Source organism: Panthera uncia, chromosome E1, assembly GCF_023721935.1.
Source record: "Panthera uncia isolate 11264 chromosome E1, Puncia_PCG_1.0, whole genome shotgun sequence".
Taxonomy (NCBI): domain Eukaryota; kingdom Metazoa; phylum Chordata; class Mammalia; order Carnivora; family Felidae; genus Panthera; species Panthera uncia.
The window spans coordinates 1,036,269-1,062,189 of NC_064814.1; the positions used below are offsets into that span (position 1 = coordinate 1,036,269).

A 25,921-nucleotide genomic window follows, 5' to 3' on the forward strand; every position below is an offset into this window, starting at 1 on the left:
ACGGTGTCAGTGAGGTCAAGTCGGCGGCTCAGGGAGGACACCTGTCTGTGCCTCTGTTCACAAGAGTGAGGTCCCGGCAAGCGGCATCCCCCAGGTCCACGCGGGTCCAGACCGGCTGCAGAATCGATGAGCCCAGGGTGGGGAGCTGCACGCAGGGCGCGGTGGGGTCCCTTTCTGAAGAAAGGACGACAGAAGCACCCCGAGAGAAGCTCACACCTTTATTCCCGCTCAGGGTGGGGAGGGGTCCCGCAGCTGGCAGACAGGGCACCTCCAGGCTGGTGGCTCTCACCTCTTGCCGGCTGCAATGCCAACACCAAGATGACCCGAGGGCCCCGGGTCGGCAGGCAACCCCTCCCTCCGCTGCTCCAAGATGACCCGAGGGCCTCCCCATCGGCAGGCAGCCCCTCCCTCGCTGCACCCTGCCACTGTACCTGGCAGCTTCAGCCACTTGGGCACCTTGCCCAGATCCCTCTTGACCGGCTGGGCCGTCTCGGGGCGGGATTCAGGGAGCCCCACTGCCCCCGCCTCAGCCGTTGGCTCCAAGTCACGGGGTGCAGGGTCAGGGGCTGGCATCGGGGGCGGGGCCCCAGCAGCCCTGGGCATGCACCTGGGGGGCAGGAGGCCGAGATGCAGGAGGGCCGATGCGCCACAGCAGGGACTCGCCCCTCCCCGCCGCGGGCACTCACCTGGCCACCAGCAAGTCAGCCGCAGACGGGGAGACGGTGCGTTCCAGCAGCCTGGGCTCCAGGAAGAGGCCTGCGGGACACCCAGCCCACCTCAGGCCATGGAGGGCCCCCCTCCCCCTGCTGCTGCTCTGCTCCGGGAGGGGACGCGGCCTGGGAACAGGGTACTGGGCACACATCTCCCTCCCGGATCTCCTCCCCGCCCACCTGTTGGTTCCTCAGCTCCAAAGTGCACGAGGGCAGCAGGGAAGAGATCTGCCTGCAGGGAGAACAGAAGGGGGCTCGGGGCATCAGGTGGACACCGTGGGCAGAGGCCGCGGCGGGTGGGCAGGGCGGGCCGCATCCACTTTCGTGGTGGCCTCTTGGGGGCTGCATGGGAAGCTAAGCGCCACACACCGGGCCCAGGGCTCTGCCGACCAGGGCCACGCCCCGGCCAGGTCCCCACCGCAAGCGCAGTCCGCTGCCCTGTTCCCGGGAACTGCCCCCCACCCCTCCCGGCTCTACTGGGTCCCGCTGTGCCACCCCCCACCCCCAGCACGAGCCGGGCTGGCTGTGAGACCACAGGGGTCCCTCCGGGAGCCAGCCTCAACACCAGCAGGACGTTCTCGCGGCACATGCATTCGGCATTCCTGATGACCCAGGGGAACAGGCCTAGAAGCCCCCACCCTCAGCGGAGCCTGTAAGAGGCCGATGGGTCAGGGGAGATGAAAACAGATACACGGGACTGGTGTGGAGGAAGAGAACAGGCAGTGTTGCTCAGAGGACCCAGAGCGCGGGGGTCTGTGCAGCAGCCGGTGGGCTGCCGTCAGGGGGAGGGGGAGCCCCCATACCCGCTGAGCGGGGGCCCCTCAGCCGGCCCAGGCCCAGGCATGGCGAGCGGGGGCTCTGGGAGCCAAGGCGCTTTGAAAGTCCTGGGCGGGGAGGTACCGGGTCGGCTACCTTTGAGTGTCCGCCACCCAGAACCCCAAAGCTCAGGCTCGAGGTCCCTGACTCCGCACCGGGCGGCCACCTGCAAGTGACTGGTGTGGAGCCCTGGCCACAGGGAGGGCGCCGCACCGGGGCCCCCACACCCCGCCCTGGGCGTCCAGGAACTGCCTCTCCAGAGTCTCCTCCCACGGGGGGTAGTGGTGCGGGGCTCTCGCTCAGGTGCAGGACAGGGATGGGTCACATAGGCCCTGACGTGCTCCCTGGAGGCAGGGGCTAATCGGAGGGGCAGATTCAGGGCCGCCCACAAAGGGGCCCCACGGTCTACCGCTCCGGTCTCTGTACCTGAGGACCATGGCTGCAAGCCCCAAAGCTGGCCAGAGGGTCCTGGTCCTCAGCCCTCAGTGGAAAGGGCAGCCACAGGTGAGAGCGCCCCCTCTGCTCTCCGGGAGGAAGTTTCAAAGGCCAAGCCTGGGGACGCTGAGACCAAGGCCAAAGACAAGGCTGATGTGAAGGCCCCATCACTCTGTCAGGACACCTGGGGTCACAGGGACAGCCTGTGGGGCGTACAGGGGGCTGCCCCAGGGCCCGGGAGGCACAGAAGCTGGGGCCGGGAGGGGGGCAGAGACAACAGGGCTCCGAGCTTCCCCGGGAGCCTCAGCCTGACCGGACCCTGACTTGGCTGACCTCCCAGGCACCTGGACCACTCTCGGCACATTCCCAAGACCCCGCCGGAACCCACCTGGCAGGACAGCCGGGGGCCGTGGAGCTGAAAGCCCTGAAGGACCCCTCTCACCCAGCTGGGAGTCCTTCGGGCCCTTGGGGCAACTCCTCCTGAACCCAGCCTCCCTGCCTCCCCGCTCAGCACCCACCAGAAGCATCCCACTAGCTTGCTCGCGTCTCTGCGATCCCAACCAGACAAAGGGTGAAGGGACAGCACAGAAGGCCGCTGTGACCACCAGGAAGGAGTCTATGCCTCTGTTCAGGCTGAGGTCTACGCAGCTCACGGCAGTCTTCAGGACCGGCTAAGGCTGCTACTCGGGCCCTAAGCGAGGTGGTGGGAGAGGTGCCGGGGCCCAGGGCAGCACCAGGACTAAAAAGGAAGCCCATCCAATGGGCACTGGGGGCGCCTGTGCCTGCCAACCGCAAACCCCCCCCCCCCCACATCCTCCCAGGCCTCGTCCTCAGCCCCACCTCTCCCAGCACTCAGTGCCCTGGCCCAGTGGCCAAAAAGGGCAGCTGGGCCACCGTCCCTCTCACCTACCCCAAGCTGCCACTCTCTGGAGCTTGGGACCGGCCTCCCGGCAGCCTCCCAGGCAGCCAGCAGCCGGAGCACAGCCGTGCCAGGGACATGAAAGCCGGCGGCTTCCGCGCCCACGCCCGCTCACCCACACGAGGGAGGAAGGCTTCCTTCCCCAAGCCCTGCCAGCTCTCTGATGGCGGGCGGGCGGGGACGCCACCCCGCGCGGAGGCCCCCACAGCTCCAGGCTGAGCTGACAGATGAAAGGAGACAGCTGCTGGTAGCAGGGGGCAGGGTGTCACCAGGAATCAGGCCGCTTGGACAGAACAGACAGCACCCCAGGGCTCCTAATCGGGGCGTGGGCGGGGGGGGGGGGGGGGGGGGGGGGGGCCGGGGCTGGCCCCCCCCCATTCCAAAGCATCTCCTAAATTCAATGTTTATCAACAGGCTGGCCAGCGAGGGAGGGAGGGAAGGTGGGAGGGCGGGTTGGAGGAAGAGGCCCAGTGCCTCTGGGGCTCCCGAGGGCTGAGAAAGGGGAGCTGCGGGCGGGGGGCACAGCTCCCTGCTCCCGCCTGCCCTGACTTCACCCCGACTCCTTTCCTCGGAGAGCTTCCAGCCCCTGCCCCGCCCTCCTGACAATGGTGGCAGCCCCAGGCAGCAAGCACACCCCCTCGGCCCAACTCAGACCTCTGCAGGGCCTGCCAGCCACTTAACAAGGGCCGGCCTCTGTTACTAATTAAAATATCTGAAAAGACTTTGAAGAGGAAACCATTAGGCCAGAGGGCTGGGGAGGCCCCAGGCTACGCTCCCAGGGGCAAAGGGACGGGACATTCCTCCTGGCTCTGGAAGGCAGCCCAGCAGGGCACAGGATCAACACTCCTCACCTTACCTTCAGGAGCTCTGGGGGCCGTGGGGAGGGTCGGCCGAAGCAGACACCAGCTAGCGGGGAGGGCCCATCACGGCCCTGCCAGCAGAGGCAGGGAAGCAGGCCGGGCAGCCGGGTGCCACACTAGCCCCACAGCTGCCACCCCAGGGGACCTGCCACAGGCGGGTGAGGCCTCTGACCCTCCATCCGCCCCCGCCAGCCCCTTCTCACCCAGACCCCGGGGCAGGATGCAGGCGGTCCCGGCTCGGGAAGGCTGGCAGCCAGCCGGGTAGGCCCATCCCCGCCAGGGCAGGAAGTGGGGGAGGCTGGAAAGGCCCGGCACCAGCTTCAGAGGCGCTCGTCTCCCTCTGGTGCACCCCCCCCAACGTCTACAGAGCCAGCCCGGCCACACCTGCACCCCTGGCCCCCCGCATCCCCGCCAGGGTGCCAGTACCTGAAAGAGGGTCAGCCTGTGGTCATCCAGGATGGTTTTTGGAGGAGTGATGACTGTGAAAAGATAAGTGTCTGGGCCCAGAGCCACCTCGCCCTCCACCCATCCCCGGACCCCCCACAGGAGGACAGGCCTGAGGGGGAGGGGCAGGCCCCGGGCCCAAGGCCTTAGCTGGGGTATCTCCAAGGAGCCCCCTCAGCTTGTAGCCCTCTGCCCGCCTCTCTGCTACTACTACAACCTGGGCAAGGGGCTTGGGGGGTGGGTGACCCAGGGCGGGCCCACCTACAAGGAGCCCCAGCCCCACACAACTCCCCGCGAAGCCCAGTGGTCTGACCCCTCCCTACCCAGACGCCCTTGGGAGGGGAGGTCAGGGAGAAGGGGCAGGGCAGGGGTGCTGAGGGGGCAAAAGCCAACCTCCCCTTGCCTTTCCCCTCTCCTCGGACTTGTCCTCAGACACCAGCGGGGCTTACACAGTAGGCGGGCTACTGCATGACCAGCCCAGCCCACCCCACGATGTTGTTTTCTAGAGGAAAATCTCTCCAAGCCCCAGCTGGGACGGGTCAGGGGTCACCGAGATCCGGACGTTGCCGGGACGTGTCCAGCAGGAGGACTCACACAAATAGAATGGCAGCTCAGGATTCCCCAGGTGGCTTCTCACGAAGTCCCGCAGATCCCCCACTGGAGAAGGGAGGACGGGATTAAGCCGAGAGCCCCCATGGGACGGGCACGGTCCGCGTTCTGGGATGGGACAAGCCACGTCCCGCTTCTGTGCAGAGCCCCCTACACCCCATGGGACGGGCAGCCCCGGGCAGCTCAGCCGCCTCCACCCCAGGGGTGAAAAGCCAAGCATGGTCCTTCCACAGGACTCTGAGACCCTCAGCCTGGCTAGGCCCCCAGCTTGCTGCGGGAGCATCCCTCCCTTTACCACTTACCCTGCCCACCCGAGCTCTGCCCTATGGGGGCCCCGGGTACAAAGGTTTGGTTACACAGCATCCCAGGGACCGTGGGGGCCTGCCTGCCACCCTCACTGACCTAGGCACAGGTCACCAAGGAGGTCGCTGACCTCATTCAGAACTGGCAGCGTTGCTGCCTTCCTTCCAGGGGAGCCGCAGCTCCAAGCCAGAGACTCCCACGTTAGGGGGGCGGGGGCCCACCCTTCCTCTGGGTACCCCTCCATCACACCCGTGCCCTGAACAGGTGGGCGCGCGGGGGCACCACCAGGCTGGCCAGGTACACATCCGACACGAGCTGGCCCCCCGGCCCTGTGCCCACACCCCCAACACGCTCTGCAAGCTCACAGGCTGCCCCACAGATACAACCAACAACCCGGAAACGCCCGTCTCCCCCAAAGGCCCAGCAGCCGCAGTCCCACGGCCTGGAAGGAAGCCAGGCGGGACTCAGAGGGCCCCCCCCCCCTCCCAGACACCCCGGTGGGGCCACTGACCTGTCTCATTAGGGCGGAAAAAGCCCTGCAGGATGTAGCGGTCAGGGAACAGGACCCTCAGGACCACCTGGGCCAGGACAAGGCAACTTGTCAGCAGGAACGGCCAAAGTCCCCATCGGCTGTACCCTGGGCCCACGATGGCCGGTCCCCCAACCCGGGCCAGAAGACACCAGGCCCAGGGCAGGTGGAAGTGCCAGCCAGCACCCGCTCCCGGCTGTCCCCACCATGCTACTGGCCAGGGCTGTGGCCTCGGCTCACTGTACCGCGGGCTGCACACGAGGACTGGTCAAGCCCCACCACGCGCGTTTGTAAAAACACGTCAGCGTGTTTTCATCACAAACAGGGCTGACTGGTTACGAGCCGTGGCCGTGCAAGCCTGCAATGAGGCGGTGACCACAGCCAGCGGCGTGGTCAGACGCCCCCCGAGCCCTTCTACGCACCTTGGGGTACCGCTCCAGCTTCTCCCTCTTCTGAGCCTCCCTGAAAGCCTTGGTCACTAAGGGCGCTTCCTCCAGGCGCTTCCTGCAGGGGGTGGCGAGTCTGCGTGTGAAGGTCGGGGGTCTCCCTGGCCAGCCAGTGAGGAGGAGCCACACCCACCACCCCCGGGCTCCGAGGGACCAGGAGGCGCCGACACAGCTGGGGCACACCCACCGCTCGCTCCTGAGCTGGGCCAGGCGCCTCCTCACGTCGTCCACGGTCACCTCGAAGAAGTCATCCGGCAGCTCCGCAGGGCAAGCCTGGAGCAGCTCTCCCAGGTCCGGGTGGCACACCACGGGGTCCCGATCCACCGGCTGGGCGGGCAGAGGGCTCGGCTGCCGCAGGCCCCCAGGAGCCTGGTCTCCTGACTCCGTGGGGCCGGGTCACCCAGGCCCCACAGCTGGAGCCAAGCCCATACCCTCACCGGCCCCACCCGTCAGCCCGTGACCGGGGCCAGGTGTCCAGGACTGGAGACCCTCCTTCCATGCCTCCTGCTCAGGTACACTGACATGGAGACCCCCATTCACCAGCAGAGCACGCGGCTCTGGAGTCTCGGCTCAGCCATGCCAGGCAGGCACCCTCACTGCCGGGGGACTTGGGGGTTGGGGTGACAGGCTCCCCTAGTAGCTACTTGGCTCACTTCCCGTCTCTGGAAGCCCCAGTGCCGAGAGGCCTCCGGAGCTGCCAGTTATCAGGGTCCCCCGAATAGAGAGCAAACTCAGGGAACAGCACCCCGGGCGAGGCCACATCGGGGGCTCCACAAGAGGGCAGGGGAAGTGACAGCCCCCAAATTAGAGGTTTGGCAAAAACCTGCCAGCCACTGGCCACGTGGCCAGGCTGACCCCCCCTCCCCTCTCTAGGGGAGCAGCCCAGCCCACCCTCTGACCACCCTGGGGACGCAGAAAGGGACGGCATCACTCCTAATTGGCAGCAGCGACGATGGAAATTGCGAGGCAGGGCTCGCTTGGCCGGAGGCGCCTCCGGGTGGGTAATTGCCAGTGTGACCCCTCTCGGCGCCAAGGCGGCCTTGGAGCCGGGCCCGACCGAGCCGCGCAGGTCCCGGCCCTCTGGCCCTGCCCCTGTGGGGGAACCTCACCTCTTCTCCACACCCAGGCACGGGCCGGGCAGGCTCTAGGAGCACACCTCCCCAGAGGTCCCTCCTGAGAGCCCTCTACACGGTCCAGCCTGCCCCGAAGGCCAGGCTCACCGCCCGGGGGACGACCACGCTCAGGCCAATCGAGGGCTAGGGCCGCCCAGCATCTGGGGACCAGCGCACCTGCTGGGCGTCTCCGGGGCTAACTCTCCAGCCACACGTGAGGACTGTCGGCCCGGGCAGTCTCAGGTCGAGTGCCCAGCGACGCCACGCCTCGTGATACGGCTCTCCCCCGCTGAAGGGGGGGGGGTGGGTTCTCACCAGGAAGCCCCCCCCTGACCTTGAAGCACCGGGGCAGAGCAGCCAAGCAGGGCTGGCCAGAGCCTGGGTAGCAGGGCCCGTAGGTGGCTGGCTGAGGCCCCTGGGGGCTGCCCCTTCGCAGCCACAGGATCCTGTGCCACTGTGGGCAGTCTTCACCAGAGCTTTTTATAACAAGATGCCAGGCGCCAGGCTGCCCCCCACAGCCACGGCGCCTGCATTCCAGAAGGGCCAAGAGCCGGCCGGGGCGCCTGGGGCAGGGTGTTGGGGGGAGTGAGGGCAGGACGCGGATAGGCCTGAGCCAGGAACCGCCAGGGCACGAGCGCCAGGCCCCCAGGCACTCAAGCACGAAGCCTGCAGGCTAATGAGCAGCTCTAAGGCCACCGTGTCACAGTCTCTCCCTTGGAGGACCCAGCCCTGGGCATGAGTTGGCCCGAGAATCCAGCGGTCCGGGGCACCGAATGGAGTCTGAGCGCTTCCCCTGCGGAAAAGCCAGCCCCAGGGAGCCCTGCCCACTCGGGCCTCCCCTCCTCCTGGCACTTCCGGGGCACAGCCTGGGGCAGCCAAAAGGACTGCAGGCCCCCGGCAATGCCGATAAGCCCAAGGCCCACAGCACGCTCCTCAGACCGCTCCCAGAATGGGGGACACAGAGGACACCAGCCACCGGCTTCGTGCCGCTCAGGGGCCACTGACTTTTGGTCAGAAAATAAACCTAACAAAATCCCTCTCAGTGTTGGATTTACCCTTGATTCCTTCTCTCCTCCGGCGTCTCACTCTGCTCCAAAAACCTATCTGGTCAAGCAGAAGCCAAAAGCTGGGAACGAGCCACCCCGCAGAGCTCGGGGCCAAACCTCCTGAGTCTCAGGGCGGCCACCATGTCCTGGCCCAGGAGGCCCTGGCCCACGAGAATGGAGCAAAGTACCATCCCACTGTCAAATGATGGAGGGAGAAGCCAGGGGGCTTCGAATACCTCCCCTTGGCCTTCCCCAGGAGAGCATTTCCCCCGCAGACAGGAGGGGCCGGCGGGGACGGGGAGGCGCAGTGGGGCTGGGGAGGCCAGAGCCGGGCGGACTCCAGGCCGAGCCCTCGTCCTGCTCACGGCCGACGCTCGGCCAGCAAGCCGCCCTCCTCTACTATTCCCTGGTCCCAGCAGTTATACGCACGGCTCCCATCCGAGGCGGGTTTACGGATGTTTCTAGACAGAGAGTGCAGCTCTGAGATGAGACATCCTCAGGGAGAAAGCGTACGTGGCATCAAGTGTGACGGGGGCTGTGGCCCTCACCTTCAGCACAGGGTGCCAAGCTCCCAGGCGCTGGCTGAGGGCCGTGGGGTCCAGGAGAAGCTGCTGGGGCCACAGGCTCGGGGGCTGAGAACAATGGAGCCCAGAACCTTCTCAGGAACCCTGACAGCTGGCCTTCAGGGCCCGAATCTCCAGGTCAGCTCCAGAGCCTGTGGGGGAGCCATGCAAAGGACAGCGGCTCCAAAGAGCATGACATCACTGGGCCCGGGTCACCCTTGCAGAGGTGCTGGTTGCCCACCTCATGGGCTCAAGGCCTGGCCCGTCTTCCTCACCCCTACCCCTTATCCTGGAAGTGCCTGGGGAGGGGCCGGGCAGAACGATGGGGGCACAGCCCGAGGGCCGAGGGTCTGTCCCGAGTGTGCGTGACAGATGGGACAACTGAGGTGCAGGTGTGAGCCTGAGGGAGGAGGTGCCGACGCGCCCCAGCCCAGGGCTCTCCTGTCTGGCAAACGCAGGACCCGGCAGGTTCTAGGACTTGGCCTCCACCCAGGGTCCTACAGACAAGAGGACGTCCGGAAAAGGACAACGGAGGACAGATCAGAGAACATAAAGCTGTCCGCACAGCCGCGAACGCCGGCCAGGCGCCCCTGCAGTGGGTGACAGCCCAGCTCCCCGGCCACACGGAAAGCGCCCTGCTTCGCCAGGACGGATCGAGTGAGGGAGGCTGCAGAGGGGGCCGAGGGGGCCTCGCCCACCCCCAGCCCCACGCCAGGCTCAGCGCGGCTGAAGGCCCAGCCCGGCACCAGGCATGGAGGGCCAGGCGGGCCGGGCGCCAGCCTCTAGCAGCTGCCTCCCCGGTGGCGGAGCGGCCACCACGCACACGGGTCCCCTCCTGTCGGAAGTGGCCTTGCCGCGGCTGAGGGTTCATTTTCTTGACAGTAATTTTCCGGGACGCGATGACACACAGAGAAAAAATGTAAAAACTATTTGGGGGTGACCTCAACCCCAGATTTTCCAGCTTTCCCGTGAGGGCTCTTGGTTTTCTCCCCGCTCCCGGCCCAGACTGTCCTCTGACAATGGTCTTTGGTCAGAGGGAATGTGAAGCGTCTCCCCTTGAGGCTTGGAGCTTAAATGAATCCGTACACAGGGCCGCGGGCCAAACCTCCCGAGTTACTCACAGAGCCGGCGCCCTCCGCCCTCCGCAGGGCCGAGCCGGCGCGAGGCCAGGCCTGGTCCCGGCGGGGCTGCTCGAGGGAACCGCCGAGGACACCCGAGGCCGCGGGCAGGCGGTGCCTTCCCCAGGCCGCCCACCCTGAGCACAAGAAATGGGGGGACGGGCCGAGGCTCCCACACGCCCGTGGCGTGACCAGACGCTCGCCACCGCGAAGGAGGCGCACGAACGTCCCACGGTACGGAGATACACAAATGTAAGGTGTGGTGCGGGGTCCCCTCCGCCTCCCAGCTGCCCCTGGGAGGACACGTGGCCCGAGGTCAGCAGGTACAGGGGGGCGGACGCCCACGCAGTGGGGACACACGTGCCACGCCAGAGGGCCGGGAACGGTCCCACAGAGAGCGCCCCTCGGGTCCATTCAGGATGGGGGCCTGCCAACGAAACCCCCCGGCCCATCCACAGAAGGCCACCCGGCCCTGCCGGAGCTCTGCGGACCAGGGCACCCCGCGTACCCATTCTCCACTATGGTTCGAAGGCCGGCATCTCCCCCCCCACATTCAGCTGTGGCAGAGACGGCTGGAGGGCCCTTGGCAGCCCTCGAAACCGCTGCAAGACTGGGCCAGCACCTTCCGGGCCGCCGCCCCATCTGCCGACCAACCTCAGCGGCGTTCCCGTTAAGGCCGCCGCTGTGCCTCTGGGGACAGCTGGGCCCCTGGGCTGCTGCCGGAGCCCGGGGCGGCCACAGCACCGAACGCACACGCCGGACGCAGGCTCGAACCGTGCCCTGGACCCATACGCGGGGGACAGTGGGGTGTGCTCAGGGGAGGATGCTAGGAGAGGCGCCCCAGCACGAGAGGAGGGGGGCCTGCTCGGACCCCCAGGCCCTGGCTGGGCTCCTCCCAGCCCCACGTGCTCTCGCTCAACCTGCCCATAAAGCAGGGGGCAGGGCCAGCTGCCTGGAGACGCAGGTAGGAAGCCCCAAGGAGGCACCAAGGAGGCACCAAGGAGACACCAAGGAAGCCCCAGGTCCGCCTCTGAGGGCGGAGAGTCAGGCAAGGGAAGACTGCTGCCAGCCGCCTGTCCTGCCCGGGGCATCGGGGCCTTTGATCAGAGACCCCCGGACCGGCTGGGGGTGGGGGGCGCCTGCTGGGATTGTGGCCCAGCCGCGCACAGGGCTGTGGGGCGGCCTCCTGGGCTGGCGGAAGGACTTCAAAGGACAGGCCAGGGGCCGCCGGGCAGCCCCAGCCTCTCCCCGAGCCCGGCTCTGATGGCCAGTAAAACTACCTTCTAATAATTAATGTTCTGACATCAAAGGCAAGAGCCGCCCGGGTCTGTAAACCATCCCAGTTCTCAGCCGAGGACCTGCCTATATTTTATCCTGTCTCTTCTGACTCTTTATTTAAATCCAAAACCACACACAGGCAAAACATTAATGGAAAACTTGGAAACTCGTTTTGATTACCAAAGTGTACCTTTGAAGTTCCCCCAAAAGTTCTGTTTTGTTCCCTTCTGCCCTCCCCCCCCCCAGGGCTGACGTGGCCGGCCAGCCCTCCGGGTGTGGGGCTGTTAGTGACAGGAGGCACGAGGCGGGCGGGCAAGCCGTGGGGGACGCTCCACAATCAACCAGCTGCTGGGGCCCCCAGATCAAAGGCACACGCTGCTGGCGGCCAGGCGCACCCTGCCTGGGACCTCTCCTGCCTGGGGGCCCCAGGTTCAGTGCTTGGGGGTACACTGGGATCCTGTGCCCAGACAGTCACCCGCTACAGGACAGCATAAGCCAGCACCCGCCCCCTGCCCCCCAGGTGCCCACAGGGCCATGCGTGGCTTCGTAAGGGACCCAGAGAGCCAGGGAGTGCCTGGGCCGAGCCAGCCGTCCACAAGCCCCACTCACCAGTCCTCTGTGACTTCAGGATGGGAGAAAGGGACAGCCCGCCCTGGCCCCAGCGTCCAGCTCCCAAACCCAGAGATCCCCAGGAAGAGCCGGCCCACTGGGAGTCAGAACCCCAGAATGCGCTCACCCCAACCACACGGGTCTGCTTTTGGCCACTGATTCTGGGCCCAAGTCACAAAGGCCAGGAGAGCGGGGACTGCGGATGGGTTTCTAACACGGCCCAAATATCAGCACAAGGGCCGGGGCGGCAGCACCACCACCTCTCCAGGGTGGACGTCCATGAGCCTCGGGACTGGCTCAGCCCCCATCCACTCAGGTGAGCAAGCCCCAGCCTCCCGGCCCTCTGAAAGGACGCAGGCTCGATCCTGTGGCCGAGCCGTCCCCTGCCCACGACCCCCACAAGCACGGTGCCTCTGCCCCTCCGCCCTCCCCAGGTGTGCGGCCTGGAAGAACGACAAGGGCCCCAGAGGAGACAGGAATGCAGGTAGGGGTGCCAGGGCCCCACGATGCCCACGGGATGCTCTGCTTACGAACGACAGACACTACAAACGCTAACCCTCCACTGAAACGCTAACTCCCACCAACAGAGAAGCTAGCAGGGACGCAGAGCATCACAACTAGACGGGTCCCTGCAACACAAGGATGGCTCGGCGGGGAATCAACCCCAAACCTCACCAGGCGAACGCGCCAGAGGAGGAGGCCCGCCCCGCACACCAGCTAGCAGCAGCAGACCGAGGGGACTGCCAGCGCCACAGCTGCCCGCGAGACGGTACCAGCCAGGGCCCGGGGCCCAGGCAGAGGGCGCGGGACGACGGCTCCGAGGCACGCAGGGCGGGAGCGTCGGAAGCCCGCACACGGACAGAGAGGCCACCAGGCAGGTGGGCTCCCCCGGCTGTGACGCGGTCCCAGGGGCACGAGTTGGTCCAAACCCACCAGACCGAACATCTAAAACGGGGCCTCGGCACAACTGATTTGAGGCCAAACAGAACCCGAACCACGGCTTCCCAGGAGAGCCGACCACGCGCCCTCCTGCCCGCCGGCCATGGCCTGGGGCTCCTTACCGGCTCCGGCTCTGACCCGGGCTCCTGGCCAGGCCTCGACTTCTTCGGCTTGGAGGGGCCTCCCGGGCTGGAGAAAGACTTCGGTGGTTTGGCTGAAGGCGACGTCAGAGACCTGGCAGACCCGGAAGAGCCCCCCAGTCGCTGTCCCCCACCTGAGAAAGGAACAAAGGGGGCGGGGGCAGGCTCCTTCGAGATCTGCTTCGCTGGAGCGTCCACGCGGCTGGCCCCCGAGGTGCCCACTTCATCCTGATGGCTCACGTCACCCTGGCTGAGCCCCACCGAATTCAGCGGGAGCAGAGGGCCGCCGGTGGCCTGGTCGGCCGACAGGGAGGGGGCCGGGCTCCCTGGGGTCTTGGTCCGGGAGACCCCAGGCTCCTGATCGCGTCGCTTCATGGCGAACCTGGGGGCGCAGACCCGGAAAGCAAGTGAAACGCCACACGGAGCCCTCCCTTTCCTGGGGCTCACGGCCCTGAGGGACGTCCTCTGGCAAGGACCAAACCGGTTTCGGCGCCTTCCGCAGCTCCCACCCGGCTCGCCGTCCAGGGGCCACCACACTGGCCGTACACAGCGACAAGCCACTCCCCGTGGCACCAAGCCCCCCAGGTCCCCGGGCAGGACGAGCCAGCAGGCAGTGGCCTCAGATCAAGGGGAGAGGACCAAGATGGGGCACATCTTCTCTTTCACTTTTCCACCTTTTCTTTCAGACCCCACTCTTTTCAGTGAACAAGACAGGAGGGCTCCCCCACCTGATGATGGCGCTGCCCCCGGTGAGACCTAGAGACTTGAGCGTCGTGCTCTGCAAGGAGGCTCTGCCGGTCACCTGTGAGGAGGAAGCAGGACTCGCTGACAGTGCTCACCCACCTGGCCGCCCGGACACGGGCACCGTGAGCCCCACCCGCCAAGCCCTCCTCACAGCAGCTCCCTCGGCCTGAGCACAGGCAACACGGGGGCCCCCAGCCAGACACCTGAGCATATGCTCACTGGTCTGCGGCCTGGGTGGGCAGGCTCAGGCCGGAGTCAGCCACATCCGGCCCACCGACCCCCTCCGTGGGCTGACCCGACCACGACGGCCTCAACCCAGGCCCAGGTGCCCGGGGCCCCGTGGTCTGTCTCCTCTAGGGGAGGATGGGTCCCACCAGGTCCCTCCCACTAACAGCCCTGGGACCCCCGCCCTTCACGGCCCTGCGTCAGGGGACCTCGAACTGGGATAAATAAACCCCAGCATCCTCCCGGGGCCCCTTGGGGACAGTGGCCACCCCGGGCCAGAAAAGGGCACTTGGCCAGGCTCAAAACAAAAAGCCCCTGTGAGGCAGGGGACTAAGCAGCAGGAGGGTGCCCCCGTCACGGACGGGCGGGTGGGGACGGGCAGGGCCTCGGAGCCGGGCTACGCCCGCACTATGCTGCCCTCGGTTTTGAAAAAGATCAAAACACGGAGCAAAGCAAATATTTATTAAAATGAAACCACTTTTGTGACTCTCGGGCTTTGAGAAACGCTGAGAAAACAAACAGGGCGTTGAGGAGGCTTGGGGAGCAGCCCGGGCGGCCCGTGGTTAGTGCCAGCGGAGCCGGCACTCCGCTTTTTTCCATGGAACACATCACGCTTTCAGAGGCCGTCTCCCCGCTCGCTGCTTTGAAGGCGGGTCTGAGAGAGTGAATTTTCCAGATTGGAAAGTGGGGCCGGGCCCGTGTGGTGACTTGGGGCCAGGCGGGTGGGGCCGGGCCGCTCACCTACCTCGTCCCGCATGTACACACAGACCGGGCTCGCCTCGCTCGGCTGCTCCAGGCACTCCCTGCGGGGGGGGGCAACGGAGACGTCACAGGCCAGCCGCAGGCACACCTGGTGCCCTCAGACGGCGCCCCCTGGGCACCCGGGCAGGACCCCGGGGCCGGGCCCACCCTGGCCGCCTCGGGGCCACCAGGAGGAGGCGGCCAACGCCTGGCGGGGAGCCACCGGCCCAAAGGGCGTGGGGGTGTTTCCCAGCCTCACAGCCCAGAGCAGCACCAGCCACCTCCCAGACGAGCCTCAGATCACGGTCAGCTGAGCAGGTCAACGACGAGAAAGGATCCCGGAGCCCTGGGAAGCCATCCTCTAAGAGGACTGCTGACCCCAGAGCCCCAGGAGCAGCTCAGGGCCTGCACCCACTAAGTGGACTCCAAGGAGAGAGGCCAGGCCCCCGAGGCCATGAGCAAAGGCACGCTGCCCCCTCTGCCCAGACCCCGGGGCAAGCGTGACCTCGGGCCGTGAGGCGGGAGGACAGGGAGGGGCCTCCCTGTGGAGCACACCCACTGGCCGCAGCCCAGCGGTCACACCGCACAGGGCTGGGCTCACAACAGCCACTGAAACCACAGTCGCCAAAAAGGTGAAGACCGGGGCAGGGCACGGGTGCTGGCGCACAGGGCGATACAGGCGCCCCAGCTGCTGTCACACGCACGGGCTGGGCCAGCGCAACGCAGGGGCAAAGGCACCAGGTGTCCCCACCCCTCACCGCCGTCCTCCAGGTTGCCATGCCACCCTCCCCTCCATCCTCCCTCCTCTCCTCGAGGCCGTGCTCACCGGTAAGATGGCGGCGGGCACCCACCTGCACCAGACCGAGCCACTGACGTAAACGGGACCCATACACGGGAGGGAACAGGCCCAGGAAGCACAGCTGCACGCGCTCACAGGACAGCAGGACGCACACATGCTGCCCCCACCCCCCCCACGCACCTGTGCACCACCACCTGTGCTAGGGGCCCTGTGCTGACCGTGGAGGTCAGGGGGCAAGCGGGCAGGCCGAGGCCTGGCTTTGGAGCCCTCCCACTGCAGGCAGCAAAGCGTGTCTCCTACACGTCACTGAAATAAGCCCTCACAGACACCCACTGGAGACCACGCCTGCGGTGTCCTGTCCAGGCCCTCTCCCATGAGAAGGGCGAGTCAGAGGGGCAGGGCCCGCCAGAGCGGGAGACCTGGGGTGACGTCAGGCCAGGCTGCACGGCCCCACCAGGGCTCAGGGCTTCACATGCAGCCTCGGCCGAGACGACTCGGCAGCTGAGCTGGTGACCACAAGCAGCAGGGCCTCCAGCCGCACACGGACACTCTGAGCGCACGGCTGCCTAGGACCGTCCCCAAGACCCGTGATCCCATCCTCTGGGTGGGTTTTTTCTCTCTGTTCCTCCTGTTTGCTTTCCTCTGCCTGTTGCCCAGAGCTGGGACCCACAGTCCAGAGCTAGATGTTGGGACCCCCGGAGGAGTCCCTGCCCAAGCCTGACCAGCCCTCCCAACGTCCCCAAAGGAAGGTGGGAGGCCCATTAGCCCCCACGGAACTCACCCGTGGTCTCCCCACACCCACAGCTGTGAAGAAGCTGGTCCCCAGAGAAGGCTGCCAGCCTCAACCAGAGCCACGCAGGGGGCTGGCCACAAAAGGTGTAATCTCACGTGCACAGCAGGGCCAGGGAGCACCCCTGCAGACCTGGGACTGGCCCAAGACTCAGTGAGCCCAGGCCTCAGAAAAATACAGGACCCCAAAAGTGTCGGTGACGTCCCCCGGCCAGGCTCACACACTTTTCTTACTGAAGACGAGACAGGGGAAGTGAAGGGACCTCAGCCAAGGAAGGTGCGTTCTAGCAAACCAGATCCCAGGGCCAGCGAGGGCGAGTGGGGACATGGGGTCCTGGACCACCTGGACTCAGAAAACCGGCCACACGCTGGCTGAGCCGACGCCCACCAGGTCCGAGTGGGCCCTCGCTGCTCCCTCAGGAGCCCCGGCCAGGCATGCCGTCTCCGGGACCTTCCTCTGGCACCTGACATCGTGGTGGGGACGGATGAGCGGAGCGGAACAGGAACGGTGCCCGGGGAAGGCCTGCTCATCTCTGTGCCCTCAAGGCCCCTGGACATCAAACGCCAGCCCGGCTTTGATGTGCGGCTCCTCCAGAGGGATCGGATTCCCATTCCCATGTGGGGATCTGATGGAGAGGCCAGTAGATGTGCCAGGGGAGGGGCGCCGCGACGGCTTCCAGACCCCCCGGGCCAATGAGCGGGGCTCTCCCTCCAGAACGGCAGGCGGGGGGGGGGGGGGGGGGGGGGGGGGGGGGGGGGGTTGTTCCAGAGCAGCAGACCTCGGCAGCCCCAGGACTCTCTTGGAGGGAGCTGGGCCCCCAACCCAGGCAGCACTGTCATTCAAGGCCGGGCGTCACGCAGACCTTCCGCGGAGGCCCACCCGCCCCTCCTCGCACATCGCCAGCAGGACGGCTCTAGCCCCACGGAAGATCTGCAAAGCCGCTCCCACTTGGGCCACGGGGCGGCGGGAGGGCCGGGCGGGGCAGAGACTCTGTTGCTACTGGCTTCACTCGCCACAAACATGCTGTCCCCACAGACACGGGATGTCTGTCCACCCAGGGCCAGCTCCTGGCAGGACGCCATGCAGGAGGCAAGCCAGACATCCGGACCCCTCTATTTACATCACCTATTTGGGACTGACAGAGCTGTGACTTCAGCCTCGGCTGCCACGAGGAGGCAAGGCCACATCCCGAGGGGCCGGGCCACTCGTATCCCAACACGGAGGTGAGGTCAGGGCCGCAGGGAGCCGCGGGGCCCCCTCCTCCAGGGCAGACTGAGCAGGGTCAGTTTCAAGAGGGAAGTTTCCTTTTCTTCCCAAGGAAAGATGGGGGACGGTGCCCCAGAGCTCTGAACGAACACCCCCGCATCCACACCTCTGGCCGCCCGCAAGCTCTGGGGCGTGGCTCATGCACCCCCTCAGTGTGACCGCAGGCTGGTCCCCAAACTCGCGGGCAGCCCCTCTCGAGGATGTTCGAGGCCCTGCTGCTTTGACCGGTCAGACGCAGCTCAGAGACAGAGCCACGGGCGGGAGCAGGGGACACGGGGCACCGGGACAGAGCCCCTCTCCTGGTGGCCCTCCCTGCAGCACGTGCCCGAGGAGGAGGCGGGGGGAGGGCCGGTCAGGCCAAGCAGAGGCGGCGGCGGCGACCAGGCCCACGTGGGCACTGAGCACGGACACGGCTGCAGCCGTAGGAAGGCCGGTCCAAGTGTGAGACGCGCCAGATGTCAAAGTTCTCCATCCAACAAAGAATGTAAAAATGTCTCATTTTCCCGTTAATCACATGTTCAAAGCACAGTACTTTGGGCACACTGAGTCAAGTCCGCCATAACCTGAAATTAATTTCACCTGTTCTTTTGATGTGGCCACCAGAAAAGTCTGAATTACCTCTGCAGCCCACACGTGTGGCACACGTGGCACGTCCCGTGGCCGGTTAGGTGATCCAGACGCTGGCAGTCAGGGCAGAGCCACCGTGCACAGGAGCCACGACCTGACCCACAGCGGACCCAGGACGCGCACTCACCTGACGGCTCCCTGCCAAGCCTGTTGCTCAGAGGCTTACCTCCTCCTGAAAAACCCGCTTCCCGCTCATCCTGTCCTGTGAAGACTTGGAATTCCCAGAGCTGCCCCCCCCCGCCCCCCCGCGAGCACGGGAGCTGCCGTGAGCCCTGGCGCGTCGTCCCCGCTGCGCGAGGATCCATCCCGGGACCACGCACACGTCCGCACCAGCGGTGTCCCACAGTGGCAGGCACAGCCCCTGCAAGATCCTAGCTCGGCCCCGCCAAGCCCTGTGAATCAGGCGTGGGGCCGTGACTGTGGCCACAGATGCCGCCTGCCCTCCCTCTTGTGGACCCTGCTCCGTGGTCAGTGGGCGCCAGCTTCCCAGGAAAGCGCGAGCGGAGAAGCGCCCCCCTGCCTGGAGCCGATGGGACACAGATGGATGGGGCAGCAGCCGCACGGCTGGGGCAAGGGTGCCGGGAGGAAACTTCTAGAGACGTTACGGTACCTTCGTAAGCAGCACGTAGAGGAGGCAAATTGCTCTGCTCCCACTCACACACGTTCACGGACACCCCGCGGCCACCTAAACCGACCCGAGGGGCCCAGCTCCTCCTGAAGCCACCCAGCTTCTCCCAAGAGCTGACTCCACTCCCCTGTTCCGCTCCTCACACTCCGTCAGCAGCTGACCCCACCGGCCGGTCCTGAAAGGCCAGTCCCAGAGCCCCCGGCACCCTCCACCGGAACCCTGTCTAGTTCCAGCCACCACCGGCCGAGGGACCAGATCCTACGCATTGCCGCAGGGGACAGAATCCGTCGCAGGGGACCGGGGTCTTTTGGAAACACCGGTTTCCAGGTTTCCGACGCCGTTCGGTTTTATTTGCACATACGTACTGCAGTCTCCTCTGGAGGGAGGATCTCACGGCAGGGCGACCCGGCTGCCCGACTCTGAGCTACTCCTCGCCGCCAGCCCCAGCCTCGACAGCAGGGAGCCAACGCATCCCTCCGTCAGGCGGGACTCTCGGCGCGCGTGTCCAGCTCCTCCCGGGTGGACCCTGCCTGCCCTTCGCTGCGGTGGCCTCGGCAGCGTCCTCAGAGCACGTGCAAGGGGAGACCGTGCGACCTTTCAGGCCTAGACACCGCTTGGTTCCATCCACGCCTCCGATATTCTGACAGATAATTCTAGGATAAACACTTTTCCTGCAGCAGGTGAAGGCACCGGTCAGCCGCCCTCCTGGTGGTGCAGCCGGGAGCCTGGGGCCTCTCCGCAGGCCTGCGGTGTCCCTTCGTCCGGCTCCAGTGCTCACGGTGGTGCACTGCAGTCTGGAAATGCAGCGTCCGGTCCTGGCACCGTTTTCCACTGCACTGCCACGATTCCCGCCCCCCCCCCCCCCCCCCCTCTTCTCTTTCCCGGAGCCAGCTGCCTGGGCCCCAGATCTCCCTCTGCCTGTCCCATCCTGACGCTCAGCCGCCTGGCTCTGTCTCTTCCTCCCGCAGAGGAGGTGAGCTCCCTCCCGAGCCTCGGCCAAAACGGCCAGGACCCTGTACCCTCAATTCCAGGGGCGGCCGCCGACCAGCCCCGCCCCGCCGAGCCTCAGGCAACTGAGCAGGATGGTGGGTCCTCAGACCCACGAGCTTCCTCACGCGCAACAAGGATTGTGGCCACTTGAGCCACGGGTGCGGCTGACCCATACACCTCCCTACCTGCTTCCAAGGGCTCCTCCTGGTCTCTGCACTTGCCTGTTCAACCGCACCCAGCTCTCGTTCCACCTGCCTCTCCGTCCTGAGAACGCGAACAGAGGCTGTCACTCTGTCCCCGCAGTTCACGGTCTCCTCCTCATACGCCAAAGGCTTGCTCAGACATCTGGGCTCCGAGGGGCAGTGCAGTCGGCTGTCGGTGCCCAGGCAGTGGTCCGGGGAGCCACCCACACCTCCTATAGTGGGAGCTGCGAGTGTTCTGGGAGCTACCCAGGGGGGTCATGCTCCTGCAACAGCCTGAACAGTAAGGGCACCCCTGTCCAGAGAGCCCTGAGGCTCCACACCCAGGACCACCTCCAGGGCCGGCAGCATAAAGCAGAAGGCAGCTAGGGCCCCATGGCTCCTTACATCTCATCTACCACCTGCCTTCCCACTCTAGCCTCCTTGCCCAGCCATCGTCCGCCTCACCCATGACCCAGTGCTGCCATCGCCCGGGCTCTGAGTAATACCTTTGTAAAATCCTCTCCTATCGTTTTAGTCGCCTTTTGGGAGGGAGAATGACACCTGTATTCCAGGAATTCTTCCTGTTCCTTGTTCCTGCCACAGGGCCTTTGCACTTAATGTCCCCCAGACCCAGAGGGCTCCCTCCCAGATCCTGGTACAGCTGCTCCTGAGACCTCCCCCGCCACGCAGAAAATGCTGCCCCACCACGTCCCAAGGTGCCCTGTTAGCTCCTCACAGAGGTCAGCTCTGCGAGGCCAGGCCCTGGCTCCCTGCTTCAGCCCCGCCCGGCCTGAGCCGGACGAACGAAAGGACAAAGGAGAGACAGATACGGAGGCCTCCTCTTCCCAGCAGCACGGAGCAGCAGCAGAGAGGGCAGGTGCCGGCGGCACAGGGCTCTGAGCTGCAGAAGCACCCCCGCCCCCTTGGGAAAGCAAGACAGCAGGCGCCACAGTGAGGTGGCCCGCGGACTGCTGTCGGGCGTGCCACGTGCTTCTACTAGCAAAGACCCCCGAGCAGGGGCTGCCAAGGCCCCCAGGAGCGCCCGCGGAGGATGTCGAGGCTGGCTGGAGGGGAGGCAGGCCCGGCCGCAGGGGCCCAGGCCCGTAGGAGCGGAGGGGAGCCCCCTGCTCTCGGCACAGCCGCCCCCACGGCCCCATGGGAAGAAGGGCCGACACAGGAGACATGGGAAGAGGAAGCCCGCACGGGACGACGCCGGCGGGGAGCAGGAGTCCGGGTGCGGTGACGGCAGGGGCGGCGGGCACCGCAGTCAGACTAGATGGGCTTTCCTAGGCGACCCCGTCCCCGTGCGGGCCCAGACTCCCCTCTGCCGCACAGACAAACCTCAGGGCCAGGCCCTGCTCTCCCGTCCTCACACCGCCCCTGACGGCAAGCAACTTGTCCGGGGCCACACAGTGACCACTGCGCCCTCCCACGGTCCCTTCTATGCCGCGGGCCAAGACCTTCAAAAGAGGACAAAGACTTCCATGCCAAAATGAAAGACAGAAAAGTAAAACGCTACCACGTTGACGCATTCAGGACTAAGATTTAAACCATTAATTACCAGATGGAAACCGACACCTGTCAAATATCGTTAACGGTTTCTTTTCAAACGTGACCCATTTTCCTAAGGAAGTTTTATACCTAAAGCCTCTATCCACCGAGGAGCCCAGAAACTCCCTGTTCCCCTCACCGCTCACCAAGCCCCCCACGAGGACAGAAGCATGGCTTTGTCTTCCGGGAGGGCAAGGCGCCACCGTCACAACAGGAAACCCAGGAAAAAGGATGAGCTGCGGTGGCCGGCACCTGCTGGGGGCAGCTGATGAAGGCGGCCCCCTTATCTCAAACCCGTCCTCTCAGCAAGATCGGAGAGCCCTAAGGCACACCCTCCGGCCGCGGCGAACCTCGGGCTGTGGCTCCAGACCAGCCCCGCCGACCCAGCAGCAGCCTCGCCATAGAGGGCAGGGCCCAGAACCTGCTCGCTGACGCTCACCTGGTCTGTGCAAAATGGTTGAGAAGCTCCCAGAGCGTCTGGCCTGAACAGAAAGTGTCTTGCAACCTGGAGCCATCGTCCAGCTGCAGAGCGATGCGAACCTGAGGGGCGCAGATTGGGAAACCGAGTCAGGAAGAGAAGCAGCCGCCCAGGGCACAGGTCAGAGAACACACACCTCTCCTTCGGGGCCCCGGGATCCCGTGGGCGGCAGGACGCGGACTCTTGGGGGTAAGGAAGCGCTGTCCCCCCCGCACACCCCACACACGTTCGTCGCTGTGTCTTCAGTCGTCACAGTTTGGGCTAACTTGTTATGCAGCGACAAATGACAAGCGTGTTACGTCTTCTGAGCGTTTTTCACAAACGAACACACTGTTCTTGAAGCTCCGTGTGCAACAACTGTTGCACCGAGTGGGGACGTAAGTCTACAGCCCCAGAGAAGACACTCCTTTCGGGTCCTTCCCCTGAGTGACAGACACACCGGAGGACGCGCGCGCAGAGCCGGGGCGAGCATGTGTCCCTACGCCCACGAGCACCTCCCTGAGGCCCGTGTGTCACGGTGAGTGCTGGGTGTCCAGGCCGGCATCCCTGCCACTTTGGCCAAGACACTCTTTTCTTCAAGCGTGCCTTTACATGGAGTCCCAGTAACAGAGGACAAGCCGCTCTGTGTGAAAGCGCGAGAGAAGCTCCCTACCACCCCCGGCAGCCCCAAGGAATCCCCAAGGGAAGTCAGGGTTCCTTCCATGTGAAAAGAGGGGTGTTGGGGCCGGTCCCCGCCGCCCGACTCCCGATGGGCTCCGGAGTGCTAACTGATGTCCGCAGGCCCGAGCCGCCTTGTCTCTCGACAGGGATGAACTACCTCCCCTGCGGTGTCTGGGGGGCTTGCAGAGATACACCAGCACTGTGGTTATTGTTTCCACCCACGGTAACTGTGCTGTCGTCTGCTCAATCTCTAGGTCCTAAGTAATTGATCTGGTAGGAAGCAGGCCACGGTCAAAGACTCGGGCTGTGGTCCCAGCAAGGCCTGTGAGGAGGCCCAGGGTGAAGCCTGAGCCCCTGGGCCACGTGTGCTCCCGCCAGAAGCGAGGCTGCACCACGTCCACAGGAAACCGCAGGCTCCGAGGTGCTTGGCTGACAGCACAGGTAGCCCCCCACCCCCCAAGACCAATTCAGAGCAGAGACCGAAAGACTCGTTTCCAATCAACCACCGACCCTGAGAAAGTGGTGAGGGTGTGAGGACACGAGCCTCGCCTGGCACATCCCTCCATTCACCGCCCCCTCCTCCAATCACGGCAACAGCTCGTCCCACCCGTTCAGCCTGCTACAGCATCCTGTCGTCCCAACAGCCCGGACTCGAGAGCCACAGGCAGCGCTGCCGGGCCCCTCCAGGGGAGCCACCTACCATGTTCTCGGGCCCCTCGCGGCTCCGGGAGACAGGCACCATCTCCAGCTTGGCGTTATTGGGCAGGTTGGCAAATCTCCACTGGAGAGAGAGGTCAAGAACATTCCTCTGAAACCTGCAAAACAGGCCACAGCTCACGGGCTGCCCTGCAGATCCTAATACAGCCCAGCTTGCACACAGTGCCCAGCACAGCCCTGCTGGGAGCAGGGACTAAGCCGAGCGGTGTTCGCGTCCACGTGGCGATTCCCCAGCCAGTGCCCCCAAGGCTGCAGGAACACAGGTACAGCCTGCCAGCTTGCAGAGACAGAGTGAATGCCTGTCTGCGGCGGATCTTTCAAAGGAAAGGAAAAGTAGACACTGACTCAGCTTTGAGCTAACAAGGACAGAGCAAGAAGGAGAAACCAGAAATGGGTCACCCTCGTGGACAGACCAGGGGGCGCCCCAGTCCCCTCCCCAGGCATGAAGCAGCAGCAGGCCCAGAAGATTCAGAAAATAAAAATGCACCCCAGAGCTACTGAGGGGTGTATGTGCCTAGCTCTGCTCGGGAAAGTTCTAACCTGCTTCTGGCAGGTCGGGGAAACCAGAAAGAGCTCGAAGCTCTGTGAGTGGATGCCAGGGCACAGCCCGGAGCCTGGAGCAGGGCCCTGGGATTCTCAGTGGCAGCACAGGCTCTCCTCTGTCTGAGGTGAGGACAGCCACACCAAGACAAGTCACTAAGGGGAGAAGTTCCTCAGGTGGGACAGAAACCCACAGGCCACCAAGGAAGGGTGCTGATTCCTTTGTTGTTTTAGACCACTTGAGGGGCGCCTGGGTGGCTCGGTCGGTTAAGCGTCTGACTTCGGCTCAAGTCATGATCTCGCGGTCCGTGAGTTCAAGCCCTGCGTCGGGCTCTGGCTGACAGCTCGGAGCCTGGAGCCTGTTTCAGATTCTGTGTCTCCCTCTCTCTGACCCTCCCCCGTTCATGCTCTGTCTCTGTCTCAAAAATAAATAAACGTTAAAAAAAAAAAATAGACCACTTGAGGACGTGCCAAGAGCCCTCTCCTTAGAAACACGCCCGCACGCTAAGACCCAGGCATGCAACTCCCGGGCACCGCGAGGCCGCCAGGATCCACACAGTTGTTTGCGGGGGAAAGTTTGCAGGTTTGCCCACATCTGCACGACCACTTCCTCTTCCCTCAGAGCCCCGCCAAGAACAGATACAAACAAACACACGGAAACCCTCCGCAGAGACCCCTAAAAAGACACATCCACATCCTAACCCCCAAAACCCATGAATGGGACCTTACTTGGAAATAGGAACTTTGCAGATAAAAGTGAGTTAGGGATCTCGAGATGAGGTCATCCTGGATTTGGGTGGGCCCTAAATCCAGTGACAAGTGTCCTTATAAGAGACAGAAGAGGAAAAGACACACGACACACAGGGAGAAGGCCACGTGAGGAGGAGGAAGAGGCCGAGTGCAGCCACAAACCAGGGAGCAGCTGGAGGCCCCGGAAGCTGGGACAGGGAAGGAAGCTGCTCTCTTAGAGCCTCAGAGGGAGTGTGGCCCTGCCCCACACCTGGACTTGAGGTTTCTGTGAGACAGTAGGTTTCTGCTGGTTTACACCCCGAGGCAGGGTCCTGGGAGGGGCGGATGGCCCCGACAGACCAGGACCGGACCCTAGCACACTCACTTCAGATCGTACTCGCTGGGGTTGAAGTTCTGCCGCTGGCATGTGTCCTCCAGAACCTAGGAGTCAGACGACAGGACTGTGAGCCACTGGGTCTGGCCTGGTGACTTGGTCGGCAGGCACAGAGTCCAACTCTTGATTAACTGGCTTCCAGGCCAAGCCTAGTACAAACCACATGAGGGACTGTCCACTCAACGGATCCACACGCCTCACCTGCAACCCGTGTTCACTCTCCCTCTCCTCACTGGGCCTGCCTCGTCACCCAGCTCCCGGGACAGCCTCCACCCTGGGTCTCCAACAGTCCACCGCCACAAACCTTTCCCTCCGCACTTTGGGACACTCGCCCCACGCAGAGAGAGTAAAGTTCAAATTTGGGCCCCACTGCCTGCAGTGCTTCACCGTCCTCTCCATGAGCCACCCGCACACACGGCCAGCGCAGGTGGGTCTTGGGGCGCCCGTCTGGCCCGGGAGATCCCCGCTTCCGGGCCCGGCAGACACACTGAGTTATTCGGGTCGGCTCAGACCGCCACCGCCCCACAATGGGGGCTCCTCCCGGCAGACCGTAGGGCGAGCACTGGCCCCTGAACCGCGGGGCCCGATAAGCCTTTTTAATGCAACAGCTGCCCCGGAGGGAAGTGCAGCGAGTGACTCAGCAAATCAGTTTCCAGACGCCACGGCCGCACATCCAATGGACACCTGGCCGAAGGACGCCCCAGGATGGGGACACGGCTCGAGGCTCTGCAGCGGACTCGGAGGGGTGGAAGGACGTGCCTCCCCCCGACTCCAGCCAGCCAGACCCCGGCCCCCGCTGGGACCCGCGGAGTCCCGGAGGCAGGAGCCCGGGGCTGAAGGGGGCGGGCCCGCCGCGCCAGAAGGAAGCTCATTGGCCCCCTCAGGCCCCGCCCCTGAAGGCCCCGCCCCCGCAGCGCTCCAGAGCCAACCGCAGGAGCGGACCCGGCGCCGCGCCCCCGCCGCCCGCCGCCACCGCCCGCCGCC

General features: G+C 65.2%; 1 protein-coding gene across 6 annotated transcripts in view; it reads right to left on the reverse strand.

Moving 5' to 3' along the window:
• Positions 1 to 13: 13 nt before the first annotated feature.
• Positions 14 to 25,921, reverse strand: part of ASPSCR1 (ASPSCR1 tether for SLC2A4, UBX domain containing) — a 26,560-nt gene continuing 652 nt past the window's right edge. Inside the window, exons 1-16 of one of the 6 annotated variants that reach the window (XM_049635453.1) lie at positions 25,242 to 25,797; positions 24,929 to 24,984; positions 23,258 to 23,372; positions 21,859 to 21,959; positions 14,591 to 14,648; positions 13,605 to 13,678; positions 12,859 to 13,258; positions 6,259 to 6,398; positions 6,048 to 6,129; positions 5,608 to 5,674; positions 4,779 to 4,841; positions 4,167 to 4,219; positions 891 to 942; positions 687 to 756; positions 432 to 607; positions 202 to 299 (exon numbers count right to left, since the gene is read on the reverse strand). In XM_049635453.1, the coding sequence (XP_049491410.1) occupies positions 286 to 299; positions 432 to 607; positions 687 to 756; positions 891 to 942; positions 4,167 to 4,219; positions 4,779 to 4,841; positions 5,608 to 5,674; positions 6,048 to 6,129; positions 6,259 to 6,398; positions 12,859 to 13,258; positions 13,605 to 13,678; positions 14,591 to 14,648; positions 21,859 to 21,959; positions 23,258 to 23,299 (1,392 nt within the window). In that variant the 5' untranslated portion in view covers positions 23,300 to 23,372; positions 24,929 to 24,984; positions 25,242 to 25,797 and the 3' untranslated portion in view covers positions 202 to 285. Of the gene's footprint in view, positions 175 to 201; positions 300 to 431; positions 608 to 686; positions 757 to 890; positions 943 to 4,166; positions 4,220 to 4,778; positions 4,842 to 5,607; positions 5,675 to 6,047; positions 6,130 to 6,258; positions 6,399 to 12,858; positions 13,259 to 13,604; positions 13,679 to 14,590; positions 14,649 to 21,858; positions 21,960 to 23,257; positions 23,373 to 24,543; positions 24,727 to 24,928; positions 24,985 to 25,138; positions 25,220 to 25,241; positions 25,798 to 25,921 lie in introns of those variants that run through there. The other 5 variants (XM_049635454.1, XM_049635456.1, XM_049635451.1 and 2 more) reach the window with 5 other exon arrangements.